This window comes from Ammospiza caudacuta, chromosome 30 (genome assembly GCF_027887145.1).
Source record: "Ammospiza caudacuta isolate bAmmCau1 chromosome 30, bAmmCau1.pri, whole genome shotgun sequence".
Classification (NCBI taxonomy): Eukaryota; Metazoa; Chordata; class Aves; order Passeriformes; family Passerellidae; genus Ammospiza; species Ammospiza caudacuta.
Genome location: NC_080622.1, coordinates 3,357,355 through 3,370,522, shown reverse-complemented (window position 1 = coordinate 3,370,522; position 13,168 = coordinate 3,357,355). Strand labels below are relative to the sequence as shown.

Below are 13,168 nucleotides of genomic sequence, written 5' to 3'. Positions count from 1 at the left end.
GCCTTTTCCACTATGGAAAAACAAGGACAGATTTTGGTGGGATATCCTACAACTCCCAAACAATCTCTTCCCATGCTCATTACAATGGAGAAAACCAAACTGGCCCCAAGGACGTGTGAGCAGGTGAAAATTACTAATTATACTCTTTTTAACTATCTTTTTTACTTTATTTGGTTTTTTTTTTGTGTGTGTTTTATGAGCCTTTTCCACTATGGAAAAACAAGGGTAGATTGTGCTGGGATATCCTAGAGCTCCCAAACAATCTCTTCCCATGCTCATTAAAAACAGAGATAACCAAACTGTCCCCAAGGATGTGTGAGCAGGTGAAAATCACTAATTATGTTCTGCTTTACTTGGGGTTTTTGTGTTTTATGTTTTGTGTTTTATGAGCCTTTTCCACTATGGAAAAACAAGGATGGATTGTGCTGGGATATCCTACAGCTCCTAAACAATCTCTTCCCATGCTCATTAACAATGGGGAAAATCAGACCGGCCTCAAGGATGTGTGGGCAGGTGAAAATTACTAATTATGCTTTACTTTATTTGGGGGTTTTGTGTTTTATGAGCCTTTTCCACCACAGAAAAACAAGGATAGTTTCTAATGGGATATCCTAGAGCTCCCAAACAATCTCTTCCCATGCTCATTACAATGGAGAAAACCAGACTGGCCCAAAAGATGAGCAAGGGAAAATCACTAATTATGCTCTGATTTATTTGGGGTTTTTTTGTGTTTTATGTTTTCTGTTTTATGAGCCTTTTCCACTATGGAAAAACAAGGATAGTTTTTGGTGGGATATCCTAGAGCTCCCAAACAATCTCTTCCCATGCTTGGTAACAATGGAGAAAACCAAACTGGCCCCAAGGACGTGTGAGCAGGTGAAAATCACTAATTATACTCTTTTTAACTATCTTTTTTACTTTATTTGGTTTTTTTTTTTTTTTTTTTTGTGTTTTATGAGCCTTTTCCACTATGGAAAAACAAGGATAGTTTTTGGTGGGATATCCTACAGCTCCCAAACAATCTCTTCCCATGCTTACAATGGAGAAAACCCAACTGGCCCAAAAGACGAGCAAGGGAAAATCACTAATTATGCTCTGATTTATTTGGGGGTTTTTTGTGTGTTATGTTTTCTGTTTTATGAGCCTTTTCCACTATGGAAAAACAAGGATAGTTTTTGGTGGGATATCCTACAGCTCCCAAACAATCTCTTCCCATGCTCATTAAAAATAGAGATAACCAAACTGGCCCACAGGACGTGTGAGCAGGTGAAAATAACTAATTATACCCTACTTTATTTGGGGTTTTTGTGTTTTATGAGCCTTTTCCACTATGGAAAAACAAGGGTAGATTGTGCTGGGATATCCTAGCAGCTTCTTTGGGTGTTTGGTGTGTACCAGAGCCCTGCTTTTCTCACCATCGGGGATGTGCACCACCAGCCAGCCCTGCCTGGAGCAGTAGTGAACCACGTGGCACAGGGTCATGGTCTTGCCTGTTCCCCTCTCACCATCTCCAGCAAGATCTGTCAAGGAAAGGCTCTGAAAAAACCACTTCAGTTTGTATTGACTGTGATTCCTGCAGAAAGGGAGCTCAGGGCAAGGATTTCACCCAGCACACCCAGAGAGCTCCTTCTCCCCGTCCCCCACCCCACTGCCCTGTGTGCTGACCCTCTTTGAAGCTCTGTGTCAAAATTAAAGAGTTAAAATTGAAATTAGGGGTTAATATTAAAGGGTTAAAATTGAAATTAGGAGTTAAAATTAAAGAATTAAAATTAAATTTAGGAGATAAAATTAAAGAATTAAAATTAAAATTAGGAGATAAGATTAAAGACACCCAAGCTCTGAGCTCCCTGAAGTGCCCAATCCCTGCACTGAGCACACACCATGTGGCACAAGAATGTATAAAAAACATGAATGCTGTAATAAAACCAGGTTTGGAGCCTTCTGAAAATGGAGTGTGCTGCTTTGTCTCTGTCTCAACGACAACACAGCCAAATATTCCTGTAAATTCTGAAAATATTCCTGTAAATTCTGGAAATATTTCTGTAATTCATTTTGTGCTTGGATGTTAAACTGGAATGAAAGTCTCCACCTCCTGGAGACCAGAGCAGCTCAGGCTCACAACCACCCTTTGCCTTGCAGGAATTCCTTGTGTTTCTCCTCATTCCACTCCAGTTGAAGGATAAAGATCACATATCTGCTTCTGAAAATGGAGTGTAGCTTTGTACTGTCTCTGTCTCAACCACAACACAGTCAAATATTTCCATAAATTCTGAAAATATTCCTGTAAATTCTGAAAACATTCCTGTAAATTCTGGAAATATTTCTGTAATTCATTTTGTACTTGGATGTTAAACTGGAATGAAAGTCTCCACCTCCTGAGACCAGACCACCCTCTGCCCTGCAGGAATTCCTTGTGTTTCTCCTCATTCCACTCCAGGTGAAGGATGCAGATCACATATCTGCTTCTGAAAATGGAGTGTAGCTTTGTACTGTCTCTGTCTCAACTACAACACAGCCAAATATTCCTGTAAATTCTGAAAACATTCCTGTACATTCTGAAAATATTTCTGTTACTCATTTTGTGCTTGGATGTTAAACTGGAATGAAAGTCCCCACCTCTTGGAGACCAGACCACCCTCTGCCCTGCAGGAATTCCTTGTGTTTCTCCTCATTCCACTCCAGTTGAAGGATAAAGATCACATATCTGCTTCTGAAAATGGAGTGTATTGCTTTGCATTGTCTCTGTCTCAACTACAACACAGCCAAATATTCCTGTAAATTCTGAAAATATTCCTGTAAATTCTGAAAACATTTCTGTAATTAATTTTGTGCTTGGATGTTAGACTGGAATGAAAGTCTCCACCTCCTGAGACCAGACCACCCTCTGCCCTGCAGGAATTCCTTGTGTTTCTCCTCATTCCACTCCAGGTGAAGGATGCAGATCACATATCTGCTTCTGAAAATGGAGTGTAGCTTTGTACTGTCTCTGTCTCAACTACAACGCAGCCAAATATTTCCGTACATTCTGAAAACATTTCTGTAATTAATTTTGTGCTTGGATGTTAAACTGGAATGAAACTCTCCACCTCTTGGAGACCAGAGCAGCTCAGGCTCACAACCACCCTCTGCCCTGCAGGAATTCCTTGTGTTTCTCCTGGTTGCACCCCAGCTGAAGGATACAGATCACATATCTGACAGCAGGGTGGGCGAAGTTGGAGCCCTTGAGGTAGGTGAGGATCTCCAGCGCCGGCCTCCGCACCATCAGCCGCGCCTCGTTGAAGGTCTGGATCTGAGGAGGGACAGTGTCACCAAAGTGCCACCAGCTGTGCCAGCCCTGCTCCCAACCTGCCTGCAGGCTCCCAGCACCCCCAGCTGTTCTCCAGGTTGGGGATTGAAGGCACCTGAGATGGTTGCTCATGGTCACACTCAGGTGTTTTGTTATTATTTCTTATCTGTGTTACAGCCTCACAACCAAGAGTCCTGCAGCTTTTCATGAACCAGGCACGAAATGGTTAAATATCTCTTGTTACAAGGTCTTTTGAGACCAAACCATCCAATTAAGAAATGACACTTAGATTATTTCCCTTTTAACCCAATCACTGATCCCTCCAATTCCACAATGTGGAATTTTCTGTCCAATTACAAAATGCCACCCAAACCCATGAAGAAGAAGGTGAAGAAGAAGGAAGAAGAACAACCTGTCTCTGCTCTAAAACTTCTATCTTGCTTCATATTTATTTCTATATTCTAAAATCCCAAACTTTAAGTTTCCTACTTTGTGATGTTACACACTTCTAACCAACTACACACCTGTAATTTTAATATTATTAATTAATTTCTGAAGCCTCCTTCAGAGCCTTAGGTCAAATGCAGTGTTGTCTTGTGGGTCTGTGCCAATTAAGAAATGACACCTGGATTATTTCCCTTTTAACCCAATAACTGATCCCTCCAATACCACAATGTGGACTTTTCTGTCCAATTACAAACCATCACCCAAACCCATGAAGAAGAAAGAAGAAGAAGGTAAAGAAGAACAATTTTGCTCTAAAACTTCTATCTTGCTTCATATTTCTTTCTATATTCTAAAATCCCAAACTTTAGTTTTGTACTTAGTGATGTTACACACTTCTAACCAACTACACACTTGTAATTTTAGTATTATTAATTAATTTTGAAGCCTTCTTCACAGCCTCAGGTCAATTTTAGTGTTCTCTTGTGGGTCTGTGCCAATTAAGAACTGACACCTGGATTATTCCCCTTTTAACCCAATAACTGATCCCTCCAAGCCCACAATGTGGAATTTTCTGTCCAATTACAAAATGCCACCCAAACCCATGAAGAAGAAAGAAGAAGAAGAAGGTAAAGAAGAACAATTTTGCTCTAAAACTTCTACCTTGCTTCATATTTCTTTCTATATGCTAAAATCCCAAACTTTAAGTTTCCTACTTTGTGATGTTACACACTTCTAACCAACTACACACCTGTAATTTTAGCATTAATAATCAATTTTGAAGCTTTCTTCACAGCCTCAGGTCAATTGTAGTGTTCTCTTGTGGGTCTGTGCCAATTAAGAAATGACACCTGGATTATTCCCCTTTTAACCCAATAATTTGTCCTTTGAAGCCCACAGTGTGGAATTTTCTGTCCAATTACAAAATGCCACCCAAACCCATGAAGAAGAAAGAAGAAGAAGGTAAAGAAGAACAATTTTGCTCTAAAACTTCTATCTTGCTTCATATTTCTTTCTATATGCTAAAATCCCAAACTTTAAGTTTCCTACTTAGTAATATTACATGCTTCTAACCAACTACACACCTGTAATTTTAGTATTATTAATTAATTTTGAAGCCTTCTTCACAGCCTCAGGTCAATTTTAGTGTTCTCTTGTGGGTCTGTGCCAATTAAGAAATGACACCTGAATTGTTTCCCTTTTAACCCAATAATTTGTCCTGTGAAGCCCACAATGTGGATTTTTCTGTCCAATTACAAAATGCCACCCAAACCCATGAAGAAGAAAGAAGAAGGTGAAGAAGAATAACTTTGCAGAGCCTGTCACAGCCCCATCTGCCTGACACGAATCAGAATTTTCTACCAAGGTTGTTGACACAGAAACCAAGAAAGAAAGAAGGATAAATAAGAGACACCTGCAATTATTCCAATAAGCATTTTGTTTGTCTTTCCTGACTAATGAGCAAATGTAAACTTCTGAGTTTTGTAAAAATGTATAAAAGGCATCCATGCTGGAATAAAACCAGGTTTGAAGCCTTCTGAAAATGGAGAGTGTTGCTTTGTAGAAAATATTTCTGCGATTCATTTTTGTGCTTGGATGTTACAGATGAAAAACACTGGAACAAAAGTTGCCTGAGGTGGAACCCTCAAACTCTGCTGCCCTGGGTGGTTGACTCATCTCTTTTAGATGTTGAAAACAACAGTAAGGGCAAGGAATAACTGAGGAATGACTGCTCTCTCTCATTCCAACAGGAAAATATCCCAGATCTGGTTCTCCCCACACAGAATCACGGAATTGGGCTGGATGGGAGATCCTTGAAGATCATCACACCCACGGTCCCAGGTTGTCCCAAACCCCCTCCAACCTGGCCCTGGGCACTTGCAGGGCTGCAGGAATTGCCCCAAAGCTGCAATACCTGCTGCTGGAAACGATGGGGCAGCCCATGGGGGAACACAGCCTTCAGCTCCTCCAGGGGGATGTTGTACAGACGGCCCTCGTGCTGCTCCGTGTGCTTGGCCTGCAAGAGAAAATGGGAATTGGCACCCTGGAAAAGGGGAATTGGCACCGTGGAAAAGGGGAATTGGCACCCTGGAAAAGGGGAATTGGCACCCTGGAAAATGGGAATTGGGATCCTGGAATATGGGAATTGGCACCCTGGAAAAGGGGAATTGGTACCCTAGAAAATGGGAATTGGCACCCTGGAAAAGGGGAATTGGCACCCTGGAAAACGGGAATTGGCACCCTGGAAAAGGGGAATTGGGACCATGGAAAAGGGGAATTGGCACCCTGGAAAAGGGGAATTGGCACCCTGGAAAAGGGGAATTGGTACCCTAGAAAATGGGAATTGGCACCCTGGAAAAGGGGAATTGGCACCCTGGAAAAGGGGAATTGGCACCCTGGGAGGGAAAATGGCAATTGGGACCCTGAAAAAGGGCAATTGGCATTCTGGAAAATGGGAATTGGCACCCTGGAAAATGGGAATTGGGACCATGGAAAAGGGGAATTGGCATCCTGGAAAATGGCAATTGGCACCCTGGGAGAGAAAAGGGCAATTGGCACTCTGGAAAAGGGGAATTGGCACCCTGGGAGGGAAAATGGCAATTGGGATTCTGAAAAAGGGCAACTGGTACCCTGGAAAATGGGAATTGGGATCCTGGAAAAGGGGAACTGGCACCCTGGAAAAGGGGAATTGGCACCCTGGAAAATGGCAATTGGTACCCTGGAAAATGGGAATTGGCACCCTGGAAAAGGGCAATTGGCACCCTGGGAGAGAAAATGGCAATTGAGATTCTGAAAAAGGGCAACTGGTACCCTGGAAAATGGGAATTGGCACCCTGGCAAAGGGCATCCTGGAAATGGCAATTGGCACCCTGGAAAATGGCAATTGGCATCCTGGGAGAGAAAATGGGAATTGGCACCCTGGAATATGGGAATTGGCACCCTGGAAAACGGGAATTGGTACCCTGGAAAATGGGAATTGGCACCCTGGAAAAGGGCAATTGGGACCATGGAAAAGGGGAATTGGCACCCTGGGAGGGAAAATGGCAATTGGGATTCTGAAAAAGGGCAACTGGTACCCTGGAAAATGGGAATTGGGATCCTGGAAAAGGGGAACTGGCATCCTGGAAAAGGGGAATTGGCACCTTGGCAAAGGGCAATTGGTACCATGGAAAATGGGAATTGGCACCCTGGAAAAGGGGAATTGGGACCCTGGAATATGGGAATTGGCATCCTGGGAGAGAAAATGGGAATTTGCATACTGGAAGAGAAAATGGCAATTGGTACCCTGGAAAATGGGAATTGGCACCCTGGAAAAGGGCAATTGGCACCCTGGGAGAGAAAATGGCAATTGAGATTCTGAAAAAGGGCAACTGGTACCCTGGAAAATGGGAATTGGCACCCTGGCAAAGGGCAATTGGTACTCTGGAAAATGGGAATTGGGACCCTGGAATATGGGAATTGGCATCCTGGGAGAGAAAATGGGAATTTGCATACTGGAAGAGAAAATGGCAATTGGGACCCTGGAAAAGGGCAATTGGCATTCTGGGAGAGAAAATGGGAATTGGCAGCCTGGAAAACAAAAGGGCAATTGGGACCCTGGAAAAGAAAATGGGAATTTGGATCCTGGAAGAGAAAATGGCAATTGGGACCCTGGAAGAGAAAAGGGCAATTGGGACCCTGGAAAATGGGATTGGGATCCTGGAAAAAAAAAATGGGAATTTGGATCTTGGAAGAGAAAAGGGCAATTGGTACCATGGAAAATGGGAATTGGCACCCTGGGAGAGAAAATGGGAATTGGGATTCTGAAAAAGGGCAACTGGCACCCTGGAATATGGGAATTGGCACCCTGGAAAATGGGAATTGGTACCCTGGAATATGGGAATTGGCACCCTGGGAGAGAAAATGGGAATTGGCACCCTGGGAAATGGCAATTGGCACACTGGAAGAGAAAATGGCAATTGGGACCCTGAAAAAGGGCAATTGGCATTCTGGAAAATGGGAATTGGCACCCTGGAAAAGGGGAATTGGCATCCTGGGAGAGAAAATGGCAATTGGCACCCTGGAAGAGAAAAGAGCAATTGGCACCCTGGAAAATGGCAATTGGAATCCTGGAAAAGAAAATGGCAATTGGCACACTGGAAAAGAAAATGGCAATTGGGACCCTGAAAAAGGGCAATTAGCATCCTGGAAAATGGGAATTGGGATTCTGGAAAATGGGAATTGGCATCCTGGGAGAGAAAATGGCAATTGGGACCCTGGAAAATGGCAATTACACCCTGGAAAAGGGCAATTTGCACACTGGGAGAGAAAATGGGAATTGGCACCCGGGAAGAGAAAATGGGAATTGGGATTATGGGAGAGAAAATGGCAATTGGATCCTGGAAAAGGGCAATTGGCACCCTGGCAGAGAAAATGGGAATTGGGATTCTGGAAAATGGGAATTGGCACCCTGGAAAAGAAAATGGGAGTTGGGCATCATGGAAGAGAAAATGGGAATTGGGATCCTGGAAAAGGGCAATTGGCATCCCGGGAGAGAAGATGGGAATTGGGCATCATGGAAAAGAAAATGGGAATTGGGACCTTGGAAGAGAAAATGGCAACTGGGACCCTAGGAAAGAAAAGAGCAATTGGCATTCTGGGAGAGAAAATGGCAATTGGGTCCTGGAAAAGGACAGCTGGGATTCTGGAAGAGAAAATGGCAACTGGCACCCTGGAAGAGAAAATGGGGATTGAGATTCTGGGAGAGAAAAGGGCAATTGGCACCCTGGTCAATTTTTTTGGGGGGCACCATGGATTTCCCTCACCTTCCAATAGTTCCCCCAAACCTTGGCAGAGCTGTGGCACCCTCCTGAGTGACCTGCTGCTGTCACACTCACTTTCCTCTGTGACAAAATGATATTTTCTGCCTTGGGCTGCTGCCTCCCAGCAATGATTCCCACTGTGCCATTTGGTTACTGGGGCTGGAGGCTTAAAAACTCGTAATTTCCTTTTTGGGGAAAAAAAATTTACCATAATTTCCAGTCCCTTGTGGTGACCTCAGTGATCAGGGCTGGACCTGAATCCTGCTGCATTTATTTCTGGTGTTTCCCCTGCAGGTCTCACCATAATGACAGCAAGAAGCTGCTGTCCCTGGGATCTGGGAATTTAATGATTTTTCCCCTTCATTATTCTCTTTTCCTGCCATGCAATACCTGCAAAGCCTTTTCTTATTTCCTCTTGCTCAAATCGTCCTTTTTTGTGTCTTGTTTAATGAGGACAGTAAACAGAGACTGCTCTGCAGCCCTTCCTGTGTGACTTTCAGCAGTTTTGTGTTAATCTTTGAAGCTTGGATCTTGTCCTGCTCTGCTTTCTGCATTTTTTTCCATAGATTTAAAGTAAAACCATCCTCCTCTTCATTCCTGCTGTATATAAAAACTGCCATGCACAACAACAAATACAACAATTCCCTCCTTTTCTTTATTTTATGTGCCAGCATTTTTGTGTGTGTGCAGGTTTCTTCTGCCTGCTTGGCCAGGAATATTTGGCTTTTCCCAGTTTTTGATGGACGCTTCATGGAAGCTCTGCTGCATATCCATGAATTTTCTGCTCCCTGGATTATTGTAAAGTCTCCCTTCCCTTCTCCAGGACAGATTTGCAGCCTTTCAGCACAAAATACACATTTTCTGCCCCTTTTACTCAGCAGCCACCCCTGTTCCACCCTCCTTGGGACACACAGGACAGGCCAGGGTGTCCTGGACTCTGTGCTTGACCTTGGCACAGCTGCAGCATTTGAGGAACTCCTGATTCAAGGAATGGTTTTTAGGAAGTTTGGTAACTTCAGCAAAAGCTGAGCTGCCAAACTGGGGGGGTTCAGTGATCAGGAAATCTTTGGAACAGGGGGGAAATGTTAAATCCTGGCTATAAAGGGGTGTCACCTGCTGGAGATGGGTTCAGTGGTCAGGAAATCCTTGGAACAGGAGGGAAATGTTAAATCCTGGCTGTTCTAGAGGTGTCACCTGCTGGAGATGCCAAACTGGGGGTTCAGTGGTCAGGAAATTCTTGGAACAGGGGGGAAATGTTAAATCCTGGCTGTAAGGAGGTGTCACCTACTGGAGATGCCAAACTGGGGGTTCAGTGATCAGGAAATCTTTGGAACAGGAGGGAAATGTTAAATCCTGGCTGTAAGGAGGTGTCACCTGCTGGAGATGCCAAACTGGGGGTTCAGCGGTCAGGAAATATCTGCAACAGGAGGGAAATGTTAAATCCTGGCTGTTCTAGAGGTGTCACCTGCTGGAGATGCCAAACTGGGGGTTCAGTGGTCAGGAAATCTTTGGAACAGGAGGGAAATGTTAAATCCTGGCTGTTCTAGAGGTGTCACCTGCTGGAGCTGCCAAACTGGGGGTTCAGTGATCAGGAAATCTTTGGAACAGGAGGGAAATGTTAAATCCTGGCTGTTCTAGAGGTGCCCTGCTGGAAGGAGGTGTCAAAAACTTCTTTTTCCCAAGCTCATTTCAAACTGGATTTCCTGGAGTTCTCCTGGACACAGCAGCTGAGGTTTTCCACAAGAGCAGGACTCAATTTTCATTCTCAGCTTCATCCCTGACTTGCTGCATGACTTTTGGGCAAATTCCTTCACACTCCTGCACAATGTGGGTCGTTTATCCTCGTGTTTCCTCACTTGGAGCTTTGCTAATGGCAGGAAACATAAACTCTGAGCAAAAATGTGATTTTTAGTGGCTTTTTTAGCCCCATTTCAAGGGGATTGTGGGGTGCAGGAGCTGGGGTGCCCCAGCCAAAGCTTTTCACAGGTCACAATGGCAGAGCCAGTTGCCTGGCAACCCAAAAGGAGGCACAGGACAGAGGGGACAGTGGGGACAATGGTGGCCATCTGGCCTGTGCTGTGCAATCCTCGGGGTCACGTGTGAGATCATCTCCTGCTGCTGTTTCCATAGAGACCCCAGAGGAACCACAGAGGCTCCAATTACACAGCAGCACCTCCGAGCTCATTCCATTCACTCCCTGCCCTTCGTTTTGTGCTCCAGACGCACACAGAGCGTGTGAGGCCACAGAGCTGTGCTCAGGGCACCTGGGCTGTGCTTTTCATCACTCCCTGCCCTTCATTTTGTGCTCCAGATGCACACAGAGCTGTGAGGCCACAGAGCTGTGCTCAGGGCACCTGGGCTGTGCTTTTCATCACTCCCTGCCCTTCATTTTGTGCTCCAGACGCACACAGAGGTGTGAGGCCACAGAGCTGTGCTCAGGGCACCTGGGCTGTGCTTTTCATCACTCCCTGCCCTTCATTTTGTGCTCCAGACACACACAGAGCGTGTGAGGCCACAGAGCTGTGCTCAGGGCACCTGGGCTGTGCTTTTCATCACTCCCTGCCCTTCATTTTGTGCTCCAGACACACACAGAGCGTGTGAGGCTGCAGCTGTGGTGCCGCAGAGCTGTGCTCAGGGCACCTGGGCTGCGCTTTTCATCTTTTTATCCCCTCCACGGCCAGCCCAGGGAGGGTTCTCCAGGGAAGAATAAGCCTGGAGTTGAGATTAAAGGTGTCTGAGGAGAAGCTGAGCCTGTCCCAGCTGCTGCAACCTCACCTGAGCAGCTCTGGAGAGGGGATCAACCCCTGTCCCCAGGAGCTGTCAGGCTCCATCCTGAGCAGGGGACAGTGGTGGCAGCCAGGGCTGGCTGTGGCAGGGAGAGCGGTGGCAGGATGGCCCCAGTGGTGGCAGGATGGCCCTGGTGGCTGCCTGGGGACAGTGGTGGGTGGCAGGATGGTTCCAGGGCTGTGTGCAGGGACAGTGGTGGCAGGATGGCCCCAGTGGTGGCAGGATGGCCCTGGTGGCAGCCTGGGGACAGTGGTGGCAGGATGGCCCCAGTGGCTGCAGGATGGCCCTGGTGGCAGCCTGGGGACAGTGGTGGCAGGGCAGGATGGCCCCAGGGGACAGTGGTGACCCAGGGGACAGTGGTGGCAGGGCAAGATGGCCCCTGCTGGCAGTCAGGGCTGGCTGTGGCAGGGACAATGGTGACAGGATGGCCCTGGTGGCACCTAGGGCACAGTAGTGACAGGATGACCCCAGGGGACAGTGGTGGCACCCAGGGCACAGTGGTGGCAGAGCAGGATGGCCCCACGGGACAGTGATGACCCCAGGGGACAGTGGTGAGCCCAGGGGACAGTGGTGGCAGAGCAGGATGGCCCTGGTGGCACCCAAGGGACAGTGGTGGCACCCAGGGCACAGTGGTGGCACTCAGGGGACAGCGGTGGCAAGATAGCTCTGGTGGCACCCAGGGGACACTGGTGACCCCAGGGCACAGTGGTGGCACGATGGGGACAGCAGTGGCAGGAAGGGGACACTGGTGACCCCAGGGCACAGTGGTGGCACCCAGGGGACACTGGTGGCACTCAGGGGACACTGGTGGCACCCAGGGCACAGTGGTGGCACCCAGGGCACAGCGGTGGCACCCAGGGCACAGCGGTGGCATGATGGGGACAGTGGTGGCACTCAGGGGACACTGGTGGCACTCAGGGGACACTGGTGGCACCCACGGCACAGCGGTGGCACTCAGGGGACAGTGGTGACCCCAGGGCACAGCGGTGGCACCCAGTGCACCCGGTGCCAGGCGTCACTCACCGGGTCGCTCTCGCTGGTGTGGAAGATCACTCGGGGCGCTGCTGCTGCTGCTGCTGGCACGGCCGGGCCGGGCACAGAGCTCAGGGCAGCCCTGGCCGTGGGCCGGGCACTGCCACGCTCACGCTGGGGACACCAGGGGGGACAGGGATTAGATCAATGTCACATGAGCTGTGCTGGACAGTCACCCTGTACTCATTCCTTAGGGAGTGTGTTAAATGCAGCTTTAGGTTATAACGTTAAAATAGAAACGATGCTATAAGGTTAAACAATATTAATTTTATGGTCACATGTATTATGTTTACATAATTCATAGACACGTATTATGTTAAACATGTATCAATTTTCTTAAGTAATGTGGTAAATATAGTTTCAGGTTATAACATAACGTTAAAAGAGAATCCATGCTATAATGTTAAACATTATTAATTTTATGTTCACATAATACATAAACATGTATTAATTTTCTTAAGTAGTGTGTGAAATACAGTTTTAGGTTATAACATGTTAAAATACAAACTATGCTATAATGTTAACATTATTAATTTTTATGTTCACATGTATTATGTTTCTATAATACATAAGCATGTACTATGTTAAACATGTATCAATTTTCTTAAGTAATGCATTAAATAAAGTTTCAGGTTATAACATAATGTTAAAATAGAAACTGTGCTATAATGGTAAACATCATTAATTTTTATGGTTACATGTATTACACTTACATAATACATAAACATGTATTAATTTTCTTAAGTAATGTGTTAAATATAGTTTTAGGTTATAACAATCTAAGATTATAACAATGTTAAAATAGAAACTATGAAAT

The 13,168-nt window shown here is 45.9% G+C and overlaps 1 protein-coding gene across 1 annotated transcript in view; it reads right to left on the bottom strand.

Moving 5' to 3' along the window:
• Positions 1-13,168, bottom strand: part of DAP3 (death associated protein 3) — a 29,908-nt gene that overhangs the window by 6,606 nt on the left and 10,134 nt on the right. Inside the window, exons 4-7 of the mRNA XM_058821931.1 lie at positions 12,343-12,465; positions 5,646-5,747; positions 3,181-3,289; positions 1,416-1,508 (exon numbers count right to left, since the gene is read on the bottom strand). Of these exons, the coding sequence (XP_058677914.1) occupies positions 1,416-1,508; positions 3,181-3,289; positions 5,646-5,747; positions 12,343-12,465 (427 nt within the window). The remainder of the gene's footprint in view (positions 1-1,415; positions 1,509-3,180; positions 3,290-5,645; positions 5,748-12,342; positions 12,466-13,168) is intronic.